We start from the raw sequence: 26,875 nt of genomic DNA on the forward strand, positions 1-26,875 counted from the left end.
TCTTATCCGTGCTGCACTCAATGAGCCCATTTGAGAAACTCACGCCTCGTCCCATCGTTTCAATCCCAGCGGGCAGCCTTGTGGGGGTTTGAACAGCTGGTTCCGCTTCCTTAATTCTTCGATAAGCCAGGGCCAAGCCAGCTCCGATCAGCAAGAACCCTGTTATCATGGTTCCGAATAGGTAGATATCTTCAGCAGTCAGGCTCACCCAAGCCCAGACTTCTCGTTGAAAGGGTGTCAATTGCATTCAGAGACCAGTTGATCAAATCCATAATTCTCTTTTAGGTTTTAGAGAACAGACTGTGAGAGAGTGTTCCAGGGAAAAGTAATACAAAAAACACGAGACTAGACAAGGACACAAGAGGCTAAGCAGGGAAGCTAAGGGAGAGGAGAGGAGGAGGAAAAAAGTGCGACCGCCTTCGCCGAGAGCAAGAGAAGAAATTGGGTTGATGCTCAAATTCAAGATAGACCTTATCTATCAATCTAGCTCTCTCTTTCTGGCTCTCTCTCTTTCTGGCTCTCTCTCTCTCGATTAAAAACTTAATAACAGCATTACATAATCATTAAATAGCAGACAGATCATCTATGCTGCAAATGCAAATGAAATACAAATGGACAGTAAACAGGGTTTATCTAAATCGTTACAAAAGGGTTTAATGTATATATTTATTTATAAGGTACTTCTGAATTCTGAATACTTTTTTTTTCTAAACAGGTTCTTCATCAATCAGCCTATTATTGCTTCCTATATCTGCTTTTTGAAAAACACGCCCCAAATTCAGGCCCTGTACATCTTGCCAGACTCCCAATCAGGCAAGCAGAAGAACCTGCTGTGTCTGCTTCAGAAGTCTGTCCACCAAAAAGAAGCTAAAAGAAAAAGTAGAATCATTGGATAGCCAGTGGGCGCAAGTTGTCTTGAAAAACAGAAATGTTGGCCGGATAATTGATTCTGCCCGTATTGCAGTAAGTAAAAATTCTTTTGTTTCATATATTATCATTAAGCTGTTATAAGATGTTGCTGGCACATTAAAACAGCTCAACATATGTGCTTTTGAGAACATGCAACAATATTTTATCTACATTTTGCTAAAGACAAACAATTACTTTAACTCTAATACATCAGTGGTGGCTGTATGTATTCATATCAGTATGAATGTGTAAATGGTCTGTATTTGTATAGCACTTTACTTAGTCCCTAAGGAACCCAAAGCACTTTACACTACATTCAGTCATCCACCCATTCACACACACATTCACATGCTGGTGATGGCAAGCTACATTGTAGCCACAGCCACCCTGGGGCGCACTGACAGAGGCGAGGCTGCTGGACACTGGCGCCACCGGGCCCTCTGACCACCACCAGTAGGCAACGGGTGAAGTGTCTTGCCCAAGGACACAACGACTGAGACTGTCTGAGCTGGGGCTCGAACTGGCAACCTTCCGATTACAAAACGAACTGCCAACTCTTGAGCCACGATGAATGCTTAAATGGAAACTTTTAAGAAGCTTGTGTGAATATGGGTTAATATTGCATGTTGTATAAAGCACTTTTAGTACTCCACGAGAGTAGAAAAACGCTATATAAGAGTCATTTCGTTTACCATTTAACAACAGGCTGTGTTTGACTAATTTGTGCCAACTAATTTTTTTATTAATTTCAGGTGCGGAAATTTGAGTCTATAGGCTACAAGCTCATTTTATTTATTGGCAAAAAAGACAAGGATTCACATAAGTGGGTAGCAGATGTTATTACCCATTTGGACCCCACTTCTACTACAAGAAATTTCCCGGAGAAGATGCAGAGGGCTTATGAATTTAAATTATGAATACTGTCTAAGGGTAAGAGTGAAGTCTGTTGTATACTTTCAGTCCAGTTAATTAATGCTAATTTATATAGCAACATTTCACAACAAGTCATCTCAACTTGCTTTCACAATCAGAATACTTCATTAATCTTTAAGCAAATTGTGTAAGTATATTTTAAGGTCATTAAATAGCCATTGAAGGATATGTTATCAAAGGCTACGTTCACACTGCAGGTCTTAATGCTCAATTCCGATTTTTTGATCAAATCCGATTTTTTTTGTCTGCTTGTTCACACAACAAATAAAATGTGACAGCAAACGCTCTCCAGTGTGAACACTCAAAGCGGTCCGCATGCGCAAAAGAAGACGTCACACACATTGCGCTCTGTTTAGACCCAGACCAAACAGTATTTTTTGACTGATGGCCCTTATTATAAAGACTTGTTTCGGACTTTATGTTTCCCAATTTTGCTTTAAGTTATTTTGTTATTTACATATGGCCTAATAATGATCCTTATTGCTGTTTTAGAGAGGAGCGGTGCTTCAAAGGATAGTTTCAGATTTCTGTCAGAATCTGCAGATTATACAGTACAAATAAAATGTTCACGTTTCTCCAACGTTGTCTTCCCAACAGTTTAGCTGGATGGCCAGGAAGGGTTCACAATGTCTTCTCGGGTGCTTCTCTGGCGCTGATAATTGGCGTCTGTCTTGTGTCAGTGACGTGGAAGACCGATTTAATGCGACATGACCGTTCAAACAGCATTCGCTTTCTAAAATATCAGCTATGTATCGGATTCAGTACCACATACGAAAGTGACCCAAATTGGATTTGAAAATAGTGTGAACGTAGCCAAAGTGTAGTTCCTGCTAAATATAAGGCCTTTTTTGTAAAATATTTTTATGAAAGTAAATATGTTTTATAGGAACCTCCACACCAGTGCACCCCAATACCCCCACAGAACAGCAGGTTGTGCAGTCCAAGAATGCCACCAAGGAGCATTGTGCCGACAAACAGACCCACATCAAAGAGCACGCAGAGATCCCCAGTGAAGAACAGGCAGAGACCCTGATCAACAAGAAAGCAGAGAGCCTCGCCAAGGAGCAGCCTGAGCTGACCACCCAGGAGCATCAAGCTTCTAGGCTCCTCGAGGAGCACCCAAAGAGCCTTTCAGACGAGCAGACAGACTGATTTAGTTCCCAATCTTGTTCCTTTATCTCCTTCTTCTGTTCCATGCTCCCAGTCTTTCCAAAAAAAGAAGAGAGACAGAAGCACCTCACAAACAACCTCTCCACCACCTTTTAAACCCACAGACCAGCCATCTCTGCAGTCTCTTCATCCACCTGCTAGCCACGCGATCTCCCAGTCCTCAAGTCAGGGTGGCCAACATGAAAATAAGAAGAGAAAGAGTAAGTATTGCTTTGCATGGTATGTCTTGAGATTTTTAAGTTTCTTACCCGAAAATGATACATATGTTGTCCTAGAGAACTAACAAACCATTGCAAAGTATTATTCACTAGTTATTTAGCTGCATTTTGGTGTACACTATAAAATGACTATAATTAAATATGGTCAATCCCTTACTTTAGTTAAGAGGACTTTGTAATTCAACTTGATTTGATTGAGAAAACTAAAACGCACTTTGAGAGAACATTTTAGTTTCTCTCAAAAAATAGGGTATGCATTTATCTAAACAAGGTGTGGTGGCCCTAAATTGCAAAATGAAGGTTGAAGTTTTTTGTTAATTTGTTGGTCCTAAGTAAAACTAAGGTTTTACACAGAATTGATTCACAATTTATAGTATGTACTTTAAAAAAACACTCAACTGAAGTGGGTTCACTTTTTGACCCCAGAGGACAAATGGAGTATGGCAATCAGGAGGACATTACAGATTTTCACTTCTTGAGTGAAAACTCATATTTGATTTCTTGTGTATACAGAGTCTTATGTTTTTTTAAATGTAATTTTTCATTTCTTAGGCTATCGAAGATGTAGTAGGCAGAAGGTGTTCCAGTTTGAAGCAGTCACTGAGAGCAGGATAAATGAGGTAATACTTAAAATGTTTTAATTTGCTTTTCAGTAGACTTTTTAAAGTAAGCCTATCTCAAGTTGTTTTCATCCATGCACTACAGCCATGAACTGTGCTACATGGAGAAATTCAAATGTACTTTTGAGATTAGTGAAGGGAAATGATTAATGGAATTACATTAAAAGATTGTATTTCATGTGTTTGTTCTTAAACAATTCTGCAAAATGAATCACAGACATTGAATACTTGCTACATCTTGCTACAAAAACCTACATGACTATCATAGAAATGACTGTATATGAGGAAGGATCATAGTGTTTTCTGTGTAAGCCTATATCCTCAGTTGGTCTTGTTGAATCAGGATCATAGAAAGCACAATTTATAGATCCTGATAGATGCTTACCAGCCCTGTCTCACTGTAAATTGTAGATAATCATGTGTAGTTTGAAGTGTTTAAATGGACACAATTCTAACAATTCATAATGGGATTATATTGATTATGTCAGTGTGTGATGTTACAAGTACTTCAAACTTTCGGAAGAAAAGAACATAGCCAGAGTCATAAACAGATGGACGCAGGAAACTAAACCTGTGATCAAAATATTTTTTTGTAAATGCCACAATTGGATACATGCTTTTCAAAATCCTATTATTATTATTTTTTTTTATAAACGGAAATGCCTTACATACACATACCTACACATCTATTAAAGTGTGTTTACATGGGTCTGTGTGTGTCTCAGGTGTGCACTCTGGATTACACGAAAGCTTTATGAAGACACCTATCCATTAACCATGTTATTTAACGATTGCCTCTCTGATTCCTTCTGTCTAGGGGAACGCAGAAGTAAAAGTGTGTTGCTTGCCTTGCTCTGTTTGGTAAGAAGCTCTTGATATTTCATTCTCTGAGAATGTTCTGTTTCCATCTATTACCTTGTTGGAGCAGAATTTAAAATGGAAAACCAGGTGTTTTGTCACGTCTTACTTCTCGCTTTTTTTTCCTTATCCTATCTCGATTATTTAATCAATTAAGGATTATTGCAAAGTTTCTTGCCATCTTTGTGGAATCATAAAATAAAAAATTTAATACGAAGTATTTTTGAAACTGTTCAGAAAACACACGTAGTGTCACACTTAGATGCAAAAGTACTGGGAATTATTTCAGCTGGACTGTGCTGTGACCATAAGAGCACTCACATTAATGGTAAGAAATATATAAAAGCTATGAGGACACTGACAAAGTGGAGAGAATATGTCCATGTCTTACACAGATTTATGTGTGCCAAAGGATAAATTGCCTAAGCAGTGGAGGGAGTATTCAGATTCTGAACTTTCCAAAGAAGTACTAATATCACACTGTGAAAGCTTTCAGTTGTTTTGCATCCTGTATTTCTAGCATTACAATTGTGTGACAGCAATGCATCTCTACAAATTAAAGAGAAAACAACAGCCTTTAGAATGATCAAAAAGAAAGTAATTATCACATTTGGACAATTTTTATTTTCACTTCACAGAAAGGATATTATGAAATGTTAAACTGAAAAACAATAACTAAATCTTTCATATGTGTCGAGTGTAACTGTACACTAGTGTTTTGTTTGTAAGCCATCTAAATTACAAATAGTGTAGCAGAAGCTAAAAATATCCATAAAAATGACAATTTGCATTTTAGTACAGTACTTAAGGAAATGTATTTATCATGTTCCACCTCTGGTGTTAAACATAAAAAGCATGAAGTAATCCCCAACCTGATATTAATGTTTTTGGTGTTGTTTCTTTCAATAATTATATTTTCCAGTGGGAAAATCTGGGATGACACCACTTTGCCATGCCAGATGTGCCACCTCCTTCAGCCACTGAGGAAGTCTTTTTATGATGTTGTGATGATTGTTTTTCCATGTTACAAACAAGTAACATATAATGTCTGAAAACTGCAGTTGTGTACTGTCTACAAGGAACACTTTCAGAAATATGTGGAACCAAAGGTCCATACATCCAGATGTCACATTGATCTTCTCTGTTCACAGACAGGATATGTTCATTTTCAGCAGTTTGATTGTTTAGAAATGTTAGACAAATATTTATACTTGTTTAAATGCATTGTGTTACGTAAAAAAAGACTTTATCTTATGTTGTTAACTACAATAGTAGTTCTGTGTTCTTAACTTGAATGTTTTTGTACAGCATTTATCTTTGCTACATTCTTTAAAAAGTGAGTGTAGACTGTTAACATTGTTACAGTGAATTTGACCCGAAGCTAGCAACTGAATCCATAAAACCCATCAGTCTGTTTCCCTTTGTTTCTCATATGAAGTTGTTATTGTAAACAGGTGTTTTGTTTTGTTTGAAGTATGAAGGCTGGTGAAATTGTACTGAGTACTGTCAATGAAAAGTAAAATAAAAAATCAAAGGTTTATTGAGATGTGAGAACTTGTAGTACTTTTTTATGTTGAGACTGAAAGTTTCCATTACTAGTAGTATAAACTTTCATACTTTTCTTAGATGCTCAACATTGACTTGGCCTTGGTCCACCTACACTGTTACATAACTTCATTCTCTATGCAAATATTATTTTTTCTGTTTTGTACATATAATGTATACATAGAACACAGAAAATGTTTAATTGCACTACCAGTAATTATTTCAAGTTTGATGTCCCCACAAATAATAAGCATGTTAGATTATGTACACATATTTTCAAATTAAAATCAACATTGAATGTGGCTTTGTCCCATTACCACTGACAACATTGTTTTGAGTATTTTAACTACATTGATTATTAGTGGGTTAAGTCAACCCTCTGAGCTCTAACAGCACTTAACCCTGTATTTTGGGAATATGTCATTTTTGGCTTTAGAAGATTACTAATAAATATTGGCCGTCACAGGACAAAGGGAATTAAGCTGTTTCTGTAGAGAGATACAACCTGAACTACTATTTAGGGTTAGGGGCCAGTACAAAAGCAAAACTGCTTAAAGAGATTGGAGCCAGAGGACAGGTGCTGCTGCAGGCTATAAGAAAATTAGCTAACACTGCTGAGTGGGCCAATCACTGGCTGTGGTTAAAGAGGGCTGAGATGACTTGGGCAGTCAGCTATCCGCGACACACATGCCCAGAATTGATCAAACTGTGGTGGAGCTACCTAAGCAGAGGGCATCAAAAGGGTAGAAAACCTAACACTATAATTTGTACTGCGATAAACCTGAAGCCTTGTTGACTGATACAGCTGTCTCAGGGCCTCCTGGGGCTGTGCAGTTAACCTCATGGTAGTGAAACATAAGGCAGGAATGTAAAAACGTTTTGCTCTTCTCCCCTCAGCTCTTTTTCCTGTTTGTGGGAGGCAGTGGAGATGTAGAGGGTACAGCCCGATCTGGGCGCGGAGGTATGGGATGCCAGATCAGATGCTCTCGGCTTCCGGCTCTCCTCTCTCCTATCTTATCTCTTTTCTCTTACTTTTCTCTTTCACCTTTTCTATCTCTTTAAGAAGTGTGGCTCTTTAAGCACTAAAGAGCTAAATAGTACTTCTCATTTTGCAGTGAATTGATAGAAGAAAATAAATTGTAGAAAACTAAACAGGAAAAAGTAGAAGAGAAATAACAATTTCACTTCAACCAGTGACACACCCCGGGGCCTGATCAACCCTGGCAGGGCCTCCATTTATGAGGGTGTCTACTGGTAAGGGCCAAAACACCCAATGAATCCAAGGCCCACTACTGATGATGTGTCACAATATTTTAATATTATAATCTGGATTTGGTCTTTAATCCCTAAACCTAACCAAGAACTTTAAAAGAAACTAAAAAATGGCAAATAGCTTTTGATAAAAGACCAAAAGACACTGTGAAGTTGATGCACACAACAACGATGATGCAACACAACGATTTGTCCTCCTGATGAAGTTTCAGGACTGCCTTTCCTCATAGTGGCCATCCATCTAGTCCTTTTGTGGAATAAATTTATGTGCTGTATGTGTCACAAATAGCTAAATTTGATCTGGTGTGGGCTGTAGTATTGAAAGGGTTGCATAATAAGAAATTGTTTTTGTTTTTAAAATAGATTTCTACGTTCTTTTTCACAAATTACTTACATAATTGGCAGTCATTTTCAGTTTTTACATATCAAGTCTACAGTCATAACTATATTAAACAGAAATGTGTTTTATGTCTTTGTCATGGAAATATAAATGTCGCTAAATTTTAACTGTGGTGACAAAATGATCCATTGAAACTGCATGAAAACATCAAACTGACAGTTATTTTTCAGCTTTATTTGATTGTGGTCATTGGTAATCTAAAAACAAATAAACTACAGTGATACAGACAATTTCATGAAATTCGGTGGGGATAAAATGACAATGATCTTGGTCCACCCCAACACGCTGTAGGCTTAGTAACCACTGGATCAATTAAGACAGTAAATTTGAAAAAGATATGGTTGAGCACATCGCTGTACAACTGGAACTAAACAAAAAAAGTTATATATCCAAAAGTTAATTTGTGGATCAGGGTTGTTGTGACAGAATCAGCTGAACTGCCTACTGTACTTCAGTATGATTGTTTTAAAAATAAGCACAAGTACTAGTAATGCACTCTAACATTATTGATACTGTTGATACTAATGATACATACCATGAAAATATACTTAACATGTACATCAAAATACTCAAGAATGAAAACTATCACCTGTGACAAGCATACTTGAAATTTGCTTACAAAGTTCTATCAATCACATTTCAGTATGTCTTGTAAATTCTGTGAGCCAAAAATATATTACAGTAACTTAACATGACAAAAATGTAAAAAGTACAAAATCTCCCTCTGATACATACCAGTGTACTATTCTGTATTACCAAAATGCATGTTTAAAAACAGTGTAACAGGCTCGACAAATGACATTAAATAAAAATGTGCCAGCTGTCTTTGTAAAAAACTATATGCATTAATGTGATGAAGTCTTGGGAATGCACTGTCAATGACTAGTATATGGCAGACATGAAAAAATTTGGGCCCCCAGCATTAAACCTGCTAGGTAGGAAGTTGATATAACTTTGAGGACAGACTGATATTTACAGATATTTATTACCGACTTTAATCAGAAAATTCAGAGTCACTGTAAAAGTCATCATCGGAAGTATGATCAAGGTTAATGTTCTTTGCTCCTGACAAAACTTGCATGTAACACTGTCTTGCGTGCAGCTTGTTTTGTTTCACATTATGTCGTTTTCTGAGGATGATGCTCTGTAGACCTCTCAAGCCCTCCTCACTTAGGCCACAATGCGAACCTTAAAAACAGAACATATAATTTAGTCTGCTTTACTGCCTTCAGAAACAGTCAGTGTTTTGTATGCATTACTTAAATACATACTTTAAAATATCTAACTGGAAAGCAGGCCGGACAGCTCTTTCAGGGTATCATCATATTTTGAAAGAGATTTCCAGTGATGGTCCATCTCTCTAACAAGAATCTTCTTTTCCTCCTCGGGTCTTCTTATTGCCATGATGATATCGAATGCCCTTCTCTTTGTTGTAAGGCTGACAGAGTCTGAAATGCATTTATAACAAAGTTATAAATCAATTCACAAAGAATGTCTGAAGTCGTAAATGATTTTAGGTTAACACCTGAAGTTTAGGGTTTCATTATATGTCAGATATGCTGAAAGTAGACAACATATTTGTACAACTACCGCTGTGTGCTCGCTGCCACGGCCAGCTTGTGTCACCAGACAGAATTTCTTCCAAGCACAGAGTTTCTTTGTCTGGAACCATTCTGTTGTATTTTTCCACAGCAGAAGTCAAGATTCCTTTCTCTTCTCTGATCTTGCGACGAATCTTGGCACGGGCTTTATTTCCATCGGTGTCTTTATAAAGACGCTGGGATCGTCTCTTTATGCTCGCTACGAGCACTTCAATTCTGCTCACTAAGGGATCAACATCACTTGTGCTTGTTGTTGCTGCTTAGAAGAAATAAGACAGCTGCACTTACATAAAGTCATTGTGCAATTGCATCACATTTTTGAATCAGTTTTTGCTCACCTTCTGCCCAATCCTTTACATCACTGACCCATTCATCCAGTTGACTGTCAGTCACTGCTAATTGGACTTTTAAGGACTCCAGGTTCTGAAGCTGGGTTAGAAGAGCTTTTGTGGCCTACATTGTCAATTTGAGATTAAAAAACAAACAAACAAACAAAAAAAAAGAACACTAATATGTTTACTCCAAATAATAAGAACACAGAGGAGTAATCATCTAAAAATAAAGTACCAATATCATTACCTTCTGATATCGATGGGTCAGAGAAGTGGCCAACTGGTCTAGCTTTTGTTGATTCCAGCGCATGGCCATAAGAGTTAGCATGTCCCTCCGTCCTGCAAACACAGAAAACGTAGTGTTACCACTTTCATCATAATTAGACACTTAAATCTAACTAGTGCAGGATTTGCCTTCTCATCTGCTTTGGACATATGTTTTGTGGTAACTGCAATCCTTGACAAAAAGGCATTACATTGCTCCACCTCCTCCCCTAGAGTCAAACCAGCCCCATCTTGATATGCTCCACTCCATTTCACCTGGAAAAAACACACACACACAGATGCACATACACACACAGATAAAATACAAATTACACAAAATGTTGATGTGCAAGTGTTCAGATAAAGTGATTAAAGTCAGAATTTCATACCTCACATTTGAAATCGTGGGCTTTAGCATGAAAGACTGAAAGAAATGGCTTCATGCTAATAAGGTGCTTGAGCTCTGGACAGCTTTTTGTTACTCTTTCAAGATATGGCCAATACTTGCAGGTAACATCCGTACAAAAAAAAGTGATATGTCTATTGGCCAGCTTTTGTTGCAGGTACAAGGGATAAGCAAAAATTTCACCCCTGTACATATTTAGAGCACTGAGCAGCACTCCATGCCTACACACTGCAAGCTCCAGTCCCTCCTCATCCACCTTGCTGCTGGATCTTTGGGAGGTCTCTCTGGCTGCTGACCACTCCCCTCCACAAACACCTCGTCCGGAGACCTAAAATGCATTAAATAGCTGGTGACAGTGTCTTTTCACAATCTCTTCAGCAGAGTGTCAAAGGTTACCATAATTATGTCTATGTAATTAGAGCGTTCAATCTTACATGTCTGGATGTGCTGTGTATGTAGTCCACAAATCTTCCCACATCTTCATCCTTTGCTATGAAGGCGTCTTCAAAGATGTCCTGTTCCTCAGATCTGAACAAAATAGCAATACAGTATACTTTATGGTGTCATACAAGGTTAGTCCAAAGTTAATTGGTGCACCTTATAGTCACATTGTCTGATACAAACGTTGGTATTACACATATTTTGCTGTACCTGGCTGCATTCTTGAAACGGTAATGCTTGCGATTTCCATCCACTGAAATTGCAAGCATGTCTGGGGCACATGCATGACATGTGAAGGGATCCTCCTTTAAAATCTTGTCTAATTCATATCTCACGGCTTCCCACTCAAAAAAACTTTTCTGAAAGCCATCTGCAGAGATCTTTCCCGTCTGGTTTAAAATGAAAGACATAAACAGAAAACAACTACGCTACAAGTGACTTTTAAATCCTGAATAACACAGAAGAACTCTCCAAAAGTTGAATCTGTTCATCTGGACGTAGCGTTTTGTGGGAGAAACGTTTCGTCACTCATCCAAGTGACTTCTTCAGTCTCAGCTGACTGCAGGTTTCCCCAAACCTTATAAACAGTACATTTGCATAATGACTGAAACCAGCCCACTGAAGGAACAATGGGCTGTGAACAGTCACTACAATTACAGGACTCTGTACACTGTCACTTCAAGAAATGCTACTTAAATGCTCGTTGCACAACTTTGTACAACCTGCAAATACTCTTGTACAAACTTGTAAATACCAAATAAATTCTCTAATATTTAATACTTTTTTTCTCACCTTTTTATTGTTATTATTATTAATGTTAATGTCTTCTCAATATAACTGCACACTCTCTATATGCTCATGTAAAGCTGAGGAGCACGAGCCAAAGAATTTCATTATGGATAAATGTGGCTACACTGTTTATCTGTACATGACAATAAAACTTGAAACTTGATGTCAGTGCCCTGCTGAAAGCCAGGGACGCTGCCTTCAGGTCTGGTGATGCACAGAAACTCATATGCATGGAGGATTCGGGGTCATTTTTCTTCCCAGGATCCCTGCAATATGTGCAGGGGTATTGAGTGCATCACTGACTACAATACCAGGGATACACAATGCCCTAGAGATCCTTCTCTGCCTGAGGCTCTCAACCGGTTCTATGCCCACTTTGAGGACCCTAACACGCCCCTGCCCAGCATCAGACTCTCCCCACCACCAGAAGAAGAAACCCTCAGTGTGACTGCAGCTGAAGTGAAGAGGACCCTCAAGAGGATTAACCCCCACACCAGTACACCTACCGGAAGAATCGATCCACCGTAGATGCCATCTCTTCTGTGGTTCACACCACGCTCACCCACCTGGAGCAGAAGAATTCTTACATCCATATGCTCTTAGTGGACTTCACATCTGTTTTGAACACAATGATCCCGCAGACCCTAGTTGATTAATTATTGACTCTTGGTCGGAGCTCTTCTCCTTGTAACTGTGTTCTGGACTTCCTGACCAACAGGCCACAGTATGTGAGGATCCACAATGTCTCCTCATGTTCCATAGTCCTCAGCACTGGCTCCGGTCAGGGCTGTGTGCTAAGTCCCCTACTGTTTATATATGACTGCTCACCCCAACCATCCAGGCTGTCATATTGTAAAGTTTGTGGACTACACAGCTGTGGTTGGATGCATCACAAACAATGATGAGATAACTCAGTCCTCATCTCCTTCTACAGATGTGCGGTGGAGAGTGTTCTGTGCGCTGGTATCAACCTGTGGCACAGAAACTGCACTGTGGCAGAGAGGAAAGCTCTACAAAGGGTGGTGAAGGTTTCACAGAGAGTTGTCGGAGGTAGCCTCCCAACCATCACAGACATATACACCTGCAGATGCAGGAAGAGGGCCACCTGTATCATGAAGGACCCCACTAACCAAGCACACCCACTCTTTGTCCCGCTCCCCTCAGGCAGGAGGCTGAGGAGCATTAAATGCAAAACCACCAGACTGAGAAACAGCTTCATTCCAGAAGCTGTTAGACTTCTCAATGCATAAAGGACAAGAACTGTTATTGTAGCACCTTAATCACTATTGATACTTTACTGACACCGCCACTTTATCAATGCTGGTCATCATGCCCTCTTGTTGCTAAAATATTTATACCTATATTTAGATACTCCATACTGGTACTCAGGTTGTTGCACTTTACCTATATTGTATTATTTTATAACTTGTTATTTGTTATTTCTGTTTTTCCGTTATTCTGTTTCTTTTCGCTCTGGGACCGTGTGTACGTAATTTCGTTCCACCTCATGTAAACGTGACGTGAATGACAACAAAGCTTCCTTGATCCTTGATCATTTTGACCTTTTCATTTCCCAGTTATAATATTCTTATTACCTCCATGCTCGAGCCCTTATTCAGGGACGTAACCGTGTCTTAAATTAACCTTTGTGTGCTGCTCATGTTTTTGTTACTCGCTCAGTGTCCATGGGTTTGGTGGACCCACTACATTTTAGGTTTTAAATCAATACAACCATTAAAAAATTATCAAATATACTTAACAGATTTATGATCAAGATATTGAATTTCCCTCTGTTGAAGTCAATTTATGAATAAAAGTCTCTTAACACCATCGATGTTTTCATCTTTGAACTGAATTAGAAATTGAACAGATTCATGTCTCTGTACCTCAGGCTCACTGAACAAACAGCTTTTTTATGCTGGGATATCAAACATGAGGTACAGCTTCTCTGACTACTGAATATTTATTTCTTGTACTTGATGAATGTGCGCCGTGTCTTTCTATCCATCTTGGTCACACACATATTGAAGCTTTTCTTTTTGTCACTTCTGGATCTAGAACAGAATTTAGATCAGGAACTTCTTCTGATACTGCTGAATTTCTAGATGGTTTGTAGGAAGAAAAGTTCAAAGTCAAATGATGTCCTGAACAAGAGTCAGCTTTGTGTGTTTTGTGTCAGTCTCAGAGCAGATCCATGATGTAATCTCCACCTGTGCTGTCATCTGAACCCATTTATCACTCCTACCCCACACGCCACCACTGTCTCTCTCTCTCCTCATACATGCCCTTCACCACCCTCACATACTTCTCTGCCACTCCTGACTTCCTCACTTCCTCTTAGGGCCCAATCATCTTCTTTCCCTGACACAGTGAAGCTCGTCTAAACTTCAAGACTCTCAAGCATCACATCTGTGGCACTGTTTCTCAGCATGAAGCCATACTGCTGTTCACTGATCATCACCTCTCTTCTCAGCTCAGCTTCAACAGCAGGGTGAACTATCACTGTTTTGAAAGTGACCAATCACATCAGGGCCTTTCCTTCTGTGGGCTCCAACCTCCGAAACTGAGATTGATTCATGTGAGTAGAATTCAGCTTTGACAGCAGAATTATGTGTGAGAGCGTCGACCTGCTGCAGTGCTCAGCATACTGACACTCTCATGTCCATGATGGCTGCTTTGAGTTCTACACAAACAGGTTGTTGAATTTAGTTGTGTGGCTGACATTAAATATAGATCTGAGATGGAGGTGAAACATGTGAACCTGGGCTGTGGTTTACTGCTCTCTTCCTGTCACAAACACTGTTTGACATCTGTTCATCTGTTGGTTTTTGTTCAGGCTGCAGGGATCATTTCACACTGTGGGTATCTCTCTTCCAACAGCTGCAGTAGTAGGTGGCTGAATGATCGAGTTTATTTTTGTCGATCTTCAACTCACAGCCATTCTGTTTGTTCTCGGCAGTGAAATCATTTCTCTGAGGATGACCAAAAGCTTTCTCTATGTAACCACTACCCTTATCAATATAAAGAATGACTTTGAATGTTTCTTTTTCTCTTTTCTGGAACCAGAATACATAATTGTTGACATCACACTGTTCAGTCCCTCCACAGTTGAAGGAGACACTTTCTCCAACTCTCCTGGTCAATGTTAAATCGTCCTGAATCAGCTGTCCTGCTGCCATGGTAACCAGTGCTGTAGAGACACAGACAGATAGATGAAGGTTAGTGTGACAGTGTTTGTTACAGGTTGACTTTGTTGGCTCCTGATTGGCTGGAAACACTCACCTGAACACAGACAGCACAGAGCAGCAGCTGGGAGGAAAAGCATTTTGTGCAGTGGTGTTTCCTCTGGTGAACCTGGGGAGAAGTGGCGCTCTGATGCAGCTGAGGCCAAACAAGGACGAGCTGTGAGATCAGACGAGGGCCACGTGGTTTCTAACAGGTCCTCAAAGCTCCCATCAGCCCCTGCGGCCCACAGATAAGACTGCTGCTGCTGATTGACAGCTCAGCTGAAGCTGCTGTGTGGTTTCATCGTCTTCATTTCAATCTGACAGCAGATCCAAAAATCTGGGTCACATGATGCAGAAACACTCAAACACATTCAGGTTGCTGTGAATTTAACTGTCACTGCTGAATCATTCGCTCATCCAGCATACAATAGATTTCATTGTTAACACATTTTTTGCTCTTGTGTTATTTTTCATACTTTATGTGTCGTGTGGCAGCTTTGAAAATTCTTTAAGTGTAACACCCTCAATAAAGCAAAAAAGCTTTGTCACTGATTTTCATTTGTCTTTGTAGAAAATATTCATGCATGGTGACGCCTAAAATGATCAGTCTGTAGAAATGTTAGTTATGACATGTTGTGTTTGCTTGTAAATGTTCTCTTTCTGCACACTAGAAGCAGTTGTTCTAAACATATAAATGCACATATATCTAACTTACTGTCATTTCTGTTTTTGAGTGTTATTTTGAAGCTTGGAAATATTCAGTAAATGTAGCTGCATCATTCACTGTCTCATAGATATTTGATGGTTCATAGTTTACTTGTGTTTGAACTTATTGGCCACAGTTTGAAAGAATCAAACTTACTGGTCTGCACAGACTCCTCTGACATGTCTGAGAACCTTTTGACTGAACGACTAAAATAATGATGTGTTGATGTAAAACAAACAGCTTTTTTTTTCTGTTAAAGACGTCGTATTTTTCTGTTTGTGTTTCTGTTGCTGTGTGGTTTGTGCTCTTTTGGTGCCACTGTAAACACTAATTAAAATCAAAAGTATTCAAAAAATACTATTTTTATTCTCCATTATGTCATATTTCCTCTTCATGTTGTGTTTCATTTCCAACTCTGGTAATAAAATGGGAGCTGAGCAGACTGCAGGGGCTTCATGGTCTCTCCTTTGATTCCATTAAAGTTCATTTGTCAGCTCTGAGTTGAGGATTTGAGCTGTTTCTCTCACAGGTGAAGAACACAGATCCTTCCTGGAATCATTCTTGAAGCAGAGTTCATGCTTGTAACTGTCATTGTGTTATTAAAGTGAAAAGCCACAGCTAACGGTGTGGAGGCTGCAGAGCAGAAACCCACACAGCCCGTCTGCTGCAGGAGAGCAAGTTTGGATACAGTCAGTTTGTGCTTCACTCACACGGGTTGTTGTTTATCACACAATGAAAGTAGAATCAAATTCTTCATCTTGAAATCTTTATTATTCACACTTATAAACACAACTACACTGTTTGACATTTGAAAATCAACCAAAAACAAATCAAACAGAAAACTTGTGATAAAAATATACCTGATGATTTTTGTTACTACAATAAAAGTCACAATAAGTACAAAAGAATTCTAACTCAGAGTAACAATACATGTAAAGATGTATTTATTTCAGATGATCTTCTAACTATTGAATAAAAAGCCAAAATAAGCACAACACATCATAACTAACATTTGTGATACTGATCAAAGTGATGAATGAGATGAATTGATGAGATTTGATGGTGAGAAAAGGCGAGCAGAAAACAGTCAGTCAGCATGTGTGCAGTTGGTGGACGCTCCCTTGTTTGTGAGGATCATCAGCAGAGAGAGTCCACAGCAGTACACCAGACTCTTCACTATCAGCACTGTGTACAGCAGGCAGAGCAGCTTCACCCTGCACTGAGACTGGAAGGACACTGAAGGACAGACAGACACAAAGAGACAGACAGACAGTCGGGTTATTCCTCTCACATCAAGGAGAAAAAGTCCAAATAGAAACAGTCACAGCTTCTTCTTCAAGTGGATGAATTGATGTAGTGTTTGTGTCCACTTGGGGCAGAAGAACTCCACAAGCAGCTAACAAACTGATCTCTGACATATTATGGTCTGTCTGCTGTTTGGTGCTGAGCAGCTAGTGTACAGTGGCTTTATCAGAGCTTGTTGGATGAAGATTTGATCAATTAGTGACACTTTAAGTCCCTAAACTTGTTCCCTCATTGGACATTGGAGCTGTCCATGCAGAGAGGCAGCAGGTGATCTTACAGTCAGCTGGCTGCAGAGCTGGCAGGTCTGCTGGCTCTCTCTCTGGAGGACAGGAGGCTGCTGGAGCTGGAAGCTCTGAAACAGAAAAGGAGTCAAATGTTTGGAGCTGCAGTGAGAAATGTCAGTCCTCTGCTCCTCTGCTCTCTTTGACAGCATCTCCACATGAAGCTGAATCACTGCTGAACACAGTCACCAAGCCTTCATTACCTTGTTGTGTTTGGGCCTCCACTGTGCCCCCTCGTGCTTCACCCAGCAGCTGTATTTATATGTGTCAGAATCACTCCCATCAACCATCCTGATGGCAATGGTGCGCCCCGACTCTCTGAGCTCCAGCTGCTCTCCCTCAGCAGGGGGCAGCTCCTCTGCTTCTCCGCCGTTCTTCTTCTGTCTTTTCCAGGAGAACTGGACCAGAGGAGGAAACATGGCTGAGGCCACACACAGCAGGGAGCTGTTCCCTCCAGGTGGGCTCTGGATGCTGCTGGGTACACGCCACCACGGGCTTCACTACCTGCTCATCTGAAGTTTGACAGCAGCAACAAGCAGCACAGACACACATTCACACAGTCAGCAGCAGCTTCCAGCACTGCACTGCATTCAGTCTGATCCTGGAAACTACATGGACTCTGATCACTAAACTACTCATCAATACAGCACAAAGTTCACTACATACACTGGATTCAGCTTCATATCAAACACAGTCATCACCTCATGGCCTGTATTTATGGTAAATGGCCTGTATTTATATAGCGCCTTTCTGGTCCCTAAGGACCCCAAAGCGCTTTACATATCCAGTCATTCACCCATTCACACACTGGTGATGGCAAGCTACATTGTAGCCACAGCCACCCTGGGGCGCACTGACAGAGGAGAGGCTGCCAGACACTGGCGCCACCGGGCCCTCTGACCACCACCAGTAGGCAACAGGTGAAGTGTCTTGCCCAAGGACACAACGACTGAAACTGTTGGAGCCGGGGGCTCGAACCGGTAACCTTCCGATTACAAGGCGAACTCCCAACTCTTGAGCCACGATCGCCCATCCTCATGTCATCATGGCTCACATGTGGAACACTCAGCATGATCTTGCATCATGAAATAAAATGTATTTCTCTTTTATTTTTGGCTTTACTTCACAATGTAATTTATCACAACTCTAAATGTATATATAGAGAGATTTGTCTTTATCTAACTTTTTAAATATATTTCCAATCCCAAACACGTTTAAACAGAGTTGATCGTCTTCCAAAACATCCATTAACCTTTTTTAACATTATTCTGCACTGAAAATATGTAAATTTTAAATAGTCTTTAAAGACATGTTTTATATTTGTTACAATAACTAACATTCTTCTTTCATAGACTTTAAAATTCTTAAATCTTTTACTGCAATAATTTGATCAGCTTTAATTTTATTATTTGGTTTGATTGTTATTTTCTTCCATATGTAAATGAATTATTAAATAAATTAAAATGCAATTTAGCTCAATTTGAGAGATAATTAAATCCTATTTTTGGCCATTTCAATTAATTTATTATTATTATTAATTAAAAATTACATTTTGTGAATGATTGTGTATTTACTTGTACATATATTTTTCAAAGAAGTATTTACAGGTAACATTTTTGAACTTTCATTATCATTTGCCATTTTGACTCATGGAACCTGACTAGCAATTTCATATTTTATCCAGTATTTTTCATCACATTTAGACATGCTTAATATTTCACTGATCAGTATCTATGACAATTAATAAAATAATATTTTTCCAAAATGACTCTTTGACCCAACATGCTATATCGTTCACTATTAAAAACATATCTACATTTTCTTCTGAGCAAATTCATATTTACAAATCTGCTACTAAATTAATTTTAACATCAAATATGATCTTGTGTTGAAAAAGCAGCAGATGGTGCAGAATTACTGAGATGATCAAATCCTAAATATTTGTAACATCACTAATATTTGCAGAAATAAAGAATAACTTTAGTTGTTCAGTGAGATTTCAACATGTTCTCAGAGATTATTGAGCTTTTCTTATGTAACAATGGCTGCAGATGAATTCTCTACTAATGATGAAAAAACTAACATGTAAAGCCTGAGGCAGCAGAAACTAACTTTAAACACATTTTCAGCTTCTACAATAAAACAACTGAAGGAAAATAAATGTTTTTTCTTACCTGTTACATACAGTTTAGTTCCAGAGCCAAAGATGTCTCCACAGTGAGACAGACTGCTACAAAAACCTGTCTGCTTCATTAACTGACTCGGTGGATTATGAATTTTAGATCTAGGTTAACATTTGAGGTCTGTACTGAAACACCTGACATCCATAATGCAACTGCAATTAAAAGGCTTCTGTTTAGTCTGCTTAAAATTTAGTTATTCACTGCAGTCAGTCAGCTTTGTGTCAGCATTCTATATTTTGCTGTGTCTATACTCAATACAGGATGACATCATCCTTTTTGATAAAGCATATAGTTAGGACTAGAGATGGCACGATACCGCTTTTTAATGTCCGATACTGATTCTGATATCATAAATTTGGATATCTGTCGATACCGATATGAACCGATATAGCGTATTTTGTAGTCAATAAAACTGTTTTTATTAATATTTTGCTGCATATTGTGTATAAGTTTATACTCAAGTTTCAAAAAACAAGAGACTGAAGCTGTTCTGTTATACCTGTATGCAAAAAATACACTCCACCCAAAACATTTTATAATTCAGCAACACTGATCAATCTAATAAATTTAAACCTACACCATCCTCCCTATTCTGGTACTGGTATTTTAAAGAGTACTTACCTAACTAATAGGGTTGCCAACTCCCAGATAAAATATCAGGAACCACCCCGCCCTTAATCGATGTAATCAACTTTATTTTAATGCAAGTATAAAACAATACAATAGACAATACAATAGACAATAAACAATAGATTCAACATCTTTCTTCAACAGAATTGCAGACTGCACAGATGGTACCTTCCCAAAGGAAAAAGTACTATAGCTTACTAGGGTGTATATTAGAGTTATTAGTTACTATATACAAAAATGGATTTCTATACATTTAATCAGATGACCACTTTTGTTGTAAGATTTAGATAATTATTTATTCAAAGTTTTTAAATGACATAACAAAGAAAAATATTTCTTTGTGCCCCCTTCCCTGTTAATGCCCAACCTGGCCCCGACAAAACTTTGCTAGAGCCGCCCCTGCACAGTTACCAGCTGTCAGCTACATAGAAAAGGGTCCTGGTGTTATTTGTCTCTCAGAAACAGTTCATAACTTCAACTCATTCATGTCATCTAAAAGGTAAACGTGTTTCTCCATCACCTGTTCAGCTCTGATGATTCAGTAAGGACATCTCCTGGTTTCATCTTCATGTTTCTCTCTGACCACATATCCAAACGGATATCATGACCAGCAGCTTTTACAGCTGTGGCTCCAGCAAACCTCAGCTGATAGGCCTACTAGAAAGTAATATTAAATAGGCTACATTCTAACAACAGCTTATAACGCTTAAACATGCTGCTGTTGTTTATCCGCTGGTCTCCTCTTTCTAGTGCAAAGTGGGCGATAAACAAACAAGAAAGACGGGACTTCTGGCAGAAAAGCCGATCAGCTGATCATTTCATGTTTGAAGTAATAACAGGAGAGGGAGGGGGAGTGAATGACAGAAGTAGATGCAACTGCGCAGCAAGGACAGAATAACTCCAGCTTTGTGTCTATTTTTAATTCTAGCCAAAGCACGGGACAAATCGCCTTTTCGCCTCAATATGGAACTCCGTGGCCAGTCCAGCTGTGGCTCAATATATCAGTTGTAAAGCTTAACGTGGAAATACTGTAGCGGACCAGGGCTGTTCGGGGATTTGTTATGGACATTTATGTTCTGTTTTGTTATTTACAGTTATGTTTTGTTGTCATGTTGCCATGGTTACAGGTGACGCGCTCTCTCGGCGACTGTGTGTATTTCCGGGTGAGAGAGCGCCTTTTGTTGTTGTTGTGCTAGTGCTGCTGAGCAGTTAGCTAGCGGCAGTGTTCTTCTGGCAGATAAGAATAAACGGCTGTGCTTCCTGGCTAACACGGCGGAAAGCAAGACCAAACGAAACCTCTGTCTCCTCCTTGTCTGAGCTCGCCACATTGGTGTCAGAAGTGGGATTGCTCACCCTCACCATAATGGAGAGACATTCGGTGGCTAGAGCAAGCTATCGAGGAGAACATTACCCGCTTGGGAAGCTGGCGATTGAAGAGAGAGGACGTGAGCGGCCATGTAAGTCCCCCGACGGGTCCCGATGGCGCGAGCGCACCGCGACCGACACTAGGGCAATGCTCGATGGGCTGCCTCCGTCGGCCGACACACCAGGCCCCCGACAGCGAGCAGTGATGCCTGCAACGCCAGCTAAGGTACCGAAATATAACGGGCTAACCCCGCTAGAGCCCTACCTCTCACAAGTACGGCTAGCCGCGAGACATAATGGCTGGAGCGACGAGGAGGCTGCTACACACCTAGCGCTAGCATTGGAAGGAGATGCACTGCAGGTACTCCTTGACCTAGCCGCGTCAGAGCAGCATGAGCTCCAGGCCCTCACCATAGCACTCGAGAGGCGATTTGGGCAGCGGCACTCCACTGATCAGAGCAGGGAGCAGCTGACCACCCGGAGCCGTAGGCCGGGGGAGAGCCTGGGCACCTTTGCAGCGGATGTGTTGCTGTATGCTCGTCGTGGCTACCCAGAGTTCCCAGCAGCAGCCCGTGAGGAGCTTAGCCTGCATGCTTTCCTGCGAGGACTTTTTCCAGAGCGACTACGCCAACATACTGAGGCTGAAAGGGCCGAGCTGGTGCTCGCCTCGCCACCTAACCAGCAGGTGCCCCCCCCAAACTACCCCCAAATCAGAGCTGCAGACTGCGACGGGGAGGGGGAGGTCGCGGAGATATGCCAGCTGCAGCCCTCAGTGCCCCGGAGGCGTCCTCGTCGACCCACCGACCGCTGTTACCGGTGCAATGACCCTGGCCACGTGGCGCGTGACTGCCCGGCACCTGCCCCGACGGCCAGAACTACAAAGCCTCAGGGAAACGGGGTGGGAGCGGTGTAGCGAGGGGACCACCGCCCCAGCTTCCTGTCCCCCTCCAAGGATGATGCACGGTGGTGGGCCGGGTTGGGCACCTCAAGGGACTCTACCTGAGCTGCTGTGTTGAGGGCCAGTCATGCCGGGCCCTGGTGGACACGGGTCTACCATTTCCTGATACGACCTGGCGTGCTCCTGGAACGTCCGGGTCGTTGGTGAAGGGTTTGTCATGATCTGGGTGGGTACCTGCAGGCCTCCACAGTGGCTCCTCCTCTTCGGGCGGAGAATGGTTGCTCCTCCTGGCTGACCACCTGTGGGCAATTATTCCAGCAGCATATTAGACCTGCGCTCTCAACCATTCCTCGCCTGAGTATCTGCAATCCCATGTCAGTCTAGTGGAGTGTGTTTATCTCTGTCCTAAACCTGTGTGACGTTCTACCTGCTCTTCTTGTTTCCAGAGGTAGCTCCTGGAGTGGAGGTCTCGCCTCCCTCATTCCTGCTGTCCTGGACCTGGGCCACCTGCTGCTGACACGACGTGGCCAACTGGGCCACAACTCACCATCGCCATCTGCCCTTTCTGTCCCCTTCACCTGAAACCAAGTAAGACAACTCAGTTCGAACTGTGGAGGATCGCTGTTTATCTGCTGGACCACGTTGACTGTGCTCTCCTCTCATTACAGTGCCCCGGCCACTACCTAGCTCAGCTCCCTCTGCCTCTGTTGCTCTGCAGCATCCTAGGGTTGTCAAGGCCATTTCAGTTACCTCGGGCTTTTCTGCGCGCCGCTAGTGTGGTGGGGTAGTTTTGTTTTTGTTTTGTTTTCTTATGGGTGAAATAAATCCTTTGTTCACTTGCCGTCTCGTTTCCGGTTTGGTTCCTGCACTTGTGTCCATCTCAGTTACTTCGTGCCGCCGGGTTGTGACAGTATACTCAGGCCAGTTGTATGGACACAGCGGACCCAACCCGTGTAGCGATTAGTAAGCAGGGGGCTATCATCGGTAGTCACGAACAGACGCTGCAGTATCTGTTAGCCCAGGTGCGCGCGATCACAGACAAGCAGGCTACAATGCAGTCCGACATTCAGGCCCTTCATTCTCCGGCGGAGTCGGACTCCGCCGCCGGTAGCTCGGCTCAGGCCGCCCCGATGGCGCCTGCACCTCAGCCTGTGGCTGATTCCGAGCCCCAGCGCGCTCAGCTGTTCCGTGACGCAGCTTCCCCGGAGCCGGAGGCGTACGCAGGCGACCCGGGGGCCTGTAGCGGTTTTCTTTTGCAGTGCGAGCTGGCGTTCGGGCGTTCGCCCCGCTCGTTCATTGCAGACACAGTTCGAATTTCGTACATCATTGATAAACTGCGCGATCGAGCCCTGAATTGGGCCGAGGCCTACCTGAGCGCACACCCGTTGCCGTCTTGTAGCTATGATGCCTTTCTTGGCGAGTTCAAGAGGATGTTCGCTCACCCCGTCTCGGTAGACAGCGCGGTTCGGCGGCTGTTGAATCTCCGTCAGGGCCGCCGTAGCATCGCGGATTATTTGATAGACTTCCGCACTGCCGCAGCGGCAGTTGGCTGGCCAGATAAGGCCCTTCAGGGAGTCTATTCGCAGTCGCTGAATGAGGATATGAAGGATCAGCTAGCGTCCCGAGACGAACCGGGTACTTTCGAGGAGTTAGCCTCGCTCACGCTTCGCGTTGACAACAGACTGCGGGAGCGGGAGCGGGAGAAGAACTCCATTACCCGTCGGCCAGTGCGGCGTGCGTCCCCGGTTTTCGTTCCCCCGTCGCCGCTTCCGGTTCTGCCCCCGGCGCAGTCGCCGCGGAGAGGACCGAGAGAGAGCCGGAACCCATGCAGCTCGGGCGGTCCCGATTATCCCCGCAAGAGAGGGAGAGGCGTCGTCGCTCACGCTCGTGTTTCTATTGTGGCTCCGCGGGGCATTTCATTTCCACCTGTCCCGAGAAGGGAAACGGGAACGCCCGCCGGTAAGTCCGGGGATACGGGTGGGCGGTACTAATATTGACTCTAAGCCCCGTTTTTTGTTGCCGGTTACGCTCTTGCTTGGCACCGCGACCCACACGTTTCAGGCATTAGTCGTTTCAGGCATTAGTCGATTCAGGCGCGGAGCAGAGCCTTATCGATAAGGAGTTAGCCAAACGGTTAAATATTCCCCTTTATGATATGGAGTCTAGCATCCCAGTTAAAGCACTAGACAACCAGGTTTTCTCACACATCACTCACCGGACCGCACCTGTCACTATAGTCACCTCAGGAAACCATAGAGAGAGACTCCCCTTCTTAGCTTTCCACTCCCCCAGTGCAGCCATTATCCTTGGTTTCACCTGGCTAAAGCTACATAACCCTCATCTGGACTGGGCAGGGCAGAAAGTTATGAGTTGGAGCCCGTTTTGCCATGCCAATTGCCTTGTCTCAGCCCCGCCGTCTGTCCATGGCGGCCCCGCACGTGAGGAGAGCAGCAATGTGGACCTTTCTGCTGTGCCTTTGGCATATCACGACTTACTGGAGGTGTTTAACAAGGACAAAGCTCAGGCACTACCCCCGCACAGACCGTACGATTGCGCCATAGACTTGTTACCGGGCTCCACCCTACCCTCAAGCCGCCTCTACAACCTGACACGCCCTGAGAAGACAGCCATGGAGAAATACGTCAAGGAGTCCCTGGCATTTTTCAAAGAAGTATTTACAGGTAACATTTTTGAACTTTCATTATCATTTGCCATTTTGACTCATGAAACCTGACTAGCAATTTCATATTTTATCCAGTATTTTTCATCACATTTAGACATGCTTAATATTTCACTGATCAGTATCTATGACAATTAATAAAATAATATTTTTCCAAAAATGACTCTTTGACCCAACATGCTATATCGTTCACTATTAAAAACATATCTACATTTTCTTCTGAGCAAATTCATATTTACAAATCTGCTACTAAATTAATTTTAACGTCAAATATGATCTTGTGTTGAAAAAGCAGCAGATGGTGCAGAATTACTGAGATGATCAAATCCTAAATATTTGTAACATCACTAATATTTGCAGAAATAAAGAATAACTTTAGTTGTTCAGTGAGATTTCAACATGTTCTCAGAGATTATTGAGCTTTTCTTATGTAACAATGGCTGCAGATGAATTCTCTACTAATGATGAAAAAACTAACATGTAAAGCCTGAGGCAGCAGAAACTGACTTTAAACACATTTTCAGCTTCTACAATAAAACAACTGAAGGAAAATAAATGTTTTTTCTTACCTGTTACATACAGTTTAGTTCCAGAGCCAAAGATGTCTCCCACAGTGAGACAGACTGCTACAAAAACCTGTCTGCTTCATTAACTGACTCGGTGGATTATGAATTTTAGATCTAGGTTAACATTTGAGGTCTGTACTGAAACACCTGACATCCATAATGCAACTGCAATTAAAAGGCTTCTGTTTAGTCTGCTTAAAATTTAGTTATTCACTGCAGTCAGTCAGCTTTGTGTCAGCATTCTATATTTTGCTGTGTCTATACTCAATACAGGATGACATCATCCTTTTTGATAAAGCATATAGTTAGGACTAGAGATGGCACGATACCGCTTTTTAATGTCCGATACCGATTCTGATATCATAAATTTGGATATCTGTCGATACCGATATGAATCCGATATAGCGTATTTTGTAGTCAATAAAACTGTTTTTTATTAATATTTTGCTGCATATTGTGTATAAGTTTATACTCAAGTTTCAAAAAACAAGAGACTGAAGCTGTTCTGTTATACCTGTATGCAAAAAATACACTCCACCCAAAACATTTTATAATTCAGCAACACTGATCAATCTAATAAATTTAAACCTACACCATCCTCCCTATTCTGGTACTGGTATTTTAAAGAGTACTTACCTAACTAATAGGGTTGCCAACTCCCAGATAAAATATCAGGGAACCACCCCCCGCCCTTAATCGATGTAATCAACTTTATTTTAATGCAAGTATAAAACAATACAATAGACAATACAATAAACAATAGATTCAACATCTTTCTTCAACAGAATTGCAGACTGCACAGATGGTACCTTCCCAAAGGAAAAAGTACTATAGCTTACTAGGGTGTATATTAGAGTTATTAGTTACTGTATACAAAAATGGATTTCTATACATTTAATCAGATGACCACTTTTGTTGTAAGATTTAGATAATTATTTATTCAAAGTTTTTAAATGACATAACAAAGAAAAATATTTCTTTGTGCCCCCCTTTCCCTGTTAATGCCCAACCTGGCCCCCGACAAAACTTTGCTAGAGCCGCCCCTGCACAGTTACCAGCTGTCAGCTACATAGAAAAGGGTCCTGGTGTTATTTGTCTCTCAGAAACAGTTCATAACTTCAACTCATTCATGTCACCTAAAAGGTAAACGTGTTTCTCCATCACCTGTTCAGCTCTGATGATTCAGTAAGGACATCTCCTGGTTTCATCTTCATGTTTCTCTCTGACCACATATCCAAACGGATATCATGACCAGCAGCTTTTACAGCTGTGGCTC

The 26,875-nt window shown here is 41.4% G+C and overlaps 1 protein-coding gene, 1 long non-coding RNA gene and 1 pseudogene across 2 annotated transcripts; 1 reads left to right on the forward strand and 2 right to left on the reverse strand.

Moving 5' to 3' along the window:
• Positions 1-860: 860 nt before the first annotated feature.
• On the forward strand, positions 861-6,101 carry LOC120434339. Its single transcript, XR_005609054.1, has 6 exons — positions 861-963; positions 1,662-1,839; positions 2,729-3,212; positions 3,783-3,850; positions 4,668-4,711; positions 5,631-6,101. It is a non-coding gene; the product is annotated as an uncharacterized LOC120434339 (long non-coding RNA).
• Positions 6,102-9,206: 3,105 nt separating this feature from the next.
• On the reverse strand, positions 9,207-10,639 carry LOC120434145. The gene is made up of 5 exons (XM_039601707.1): positions 10,627-10,639; positions 10,106-10,197; positions 9,865-9,979; positions 9,516-9,782; positions 9,207-9,373 (listed from the first exon to the last, which is right to left on the reverse strand). The coding sequence occupies exons 1-5, from the start codon at positions 10,637-10,639 to the stop codon at positions 9,207-9,209; spliced, it is 654 nt and encodes a 217-aa protein (XP_039457641.1).
• Positions 10,640-16,503: 5,864 nt separating this feature from the next.
• Positions 16,504-25,757, reverse strand: LOC116314395 (annotated as a pseudogene).
• Positions 25,758-26,875: the final 1,118 nt, after the last annotated feature.

This window comes from Oreochromis aureus, linkage group 18 (assembly GCF_013358895.1).
Source record: "Oreochromis aureus strain Israel breed Guangdong linkage group 18, ZZ_aureus, whole genome shotgun sequence".
In the NCBI taxonomy this organism is placed as follows: domain Eukaryota; kingdom Metazoa; phylum Chordata; class Actinopteri; order Cichliformes; family Cichlidae; genus Oreochromis; species Oreochromis aureus.

What these genes read in the sequence shown, in the direction of transcription:
- LOC120434145 (XM_039601707.1), bottom strand. An exon ending in TGACCCATCGATATCAGAAG is followed by an intron (nt 9,980 to 10,105) that starts GTAATGATATTG and finishes TTGACAATGTAG; the next exon opens with GCCACAAAAGCTCTTCTAAC. An exon ending in GTGGCAGCGAGCACACAGCG is followed by an intron (nt 9,374 to 9,515) that starts GTAGTTGTACAA and finishes AATGCATTTCAG; the next exon opens with ACTCTGTCAGCCTTACAACA.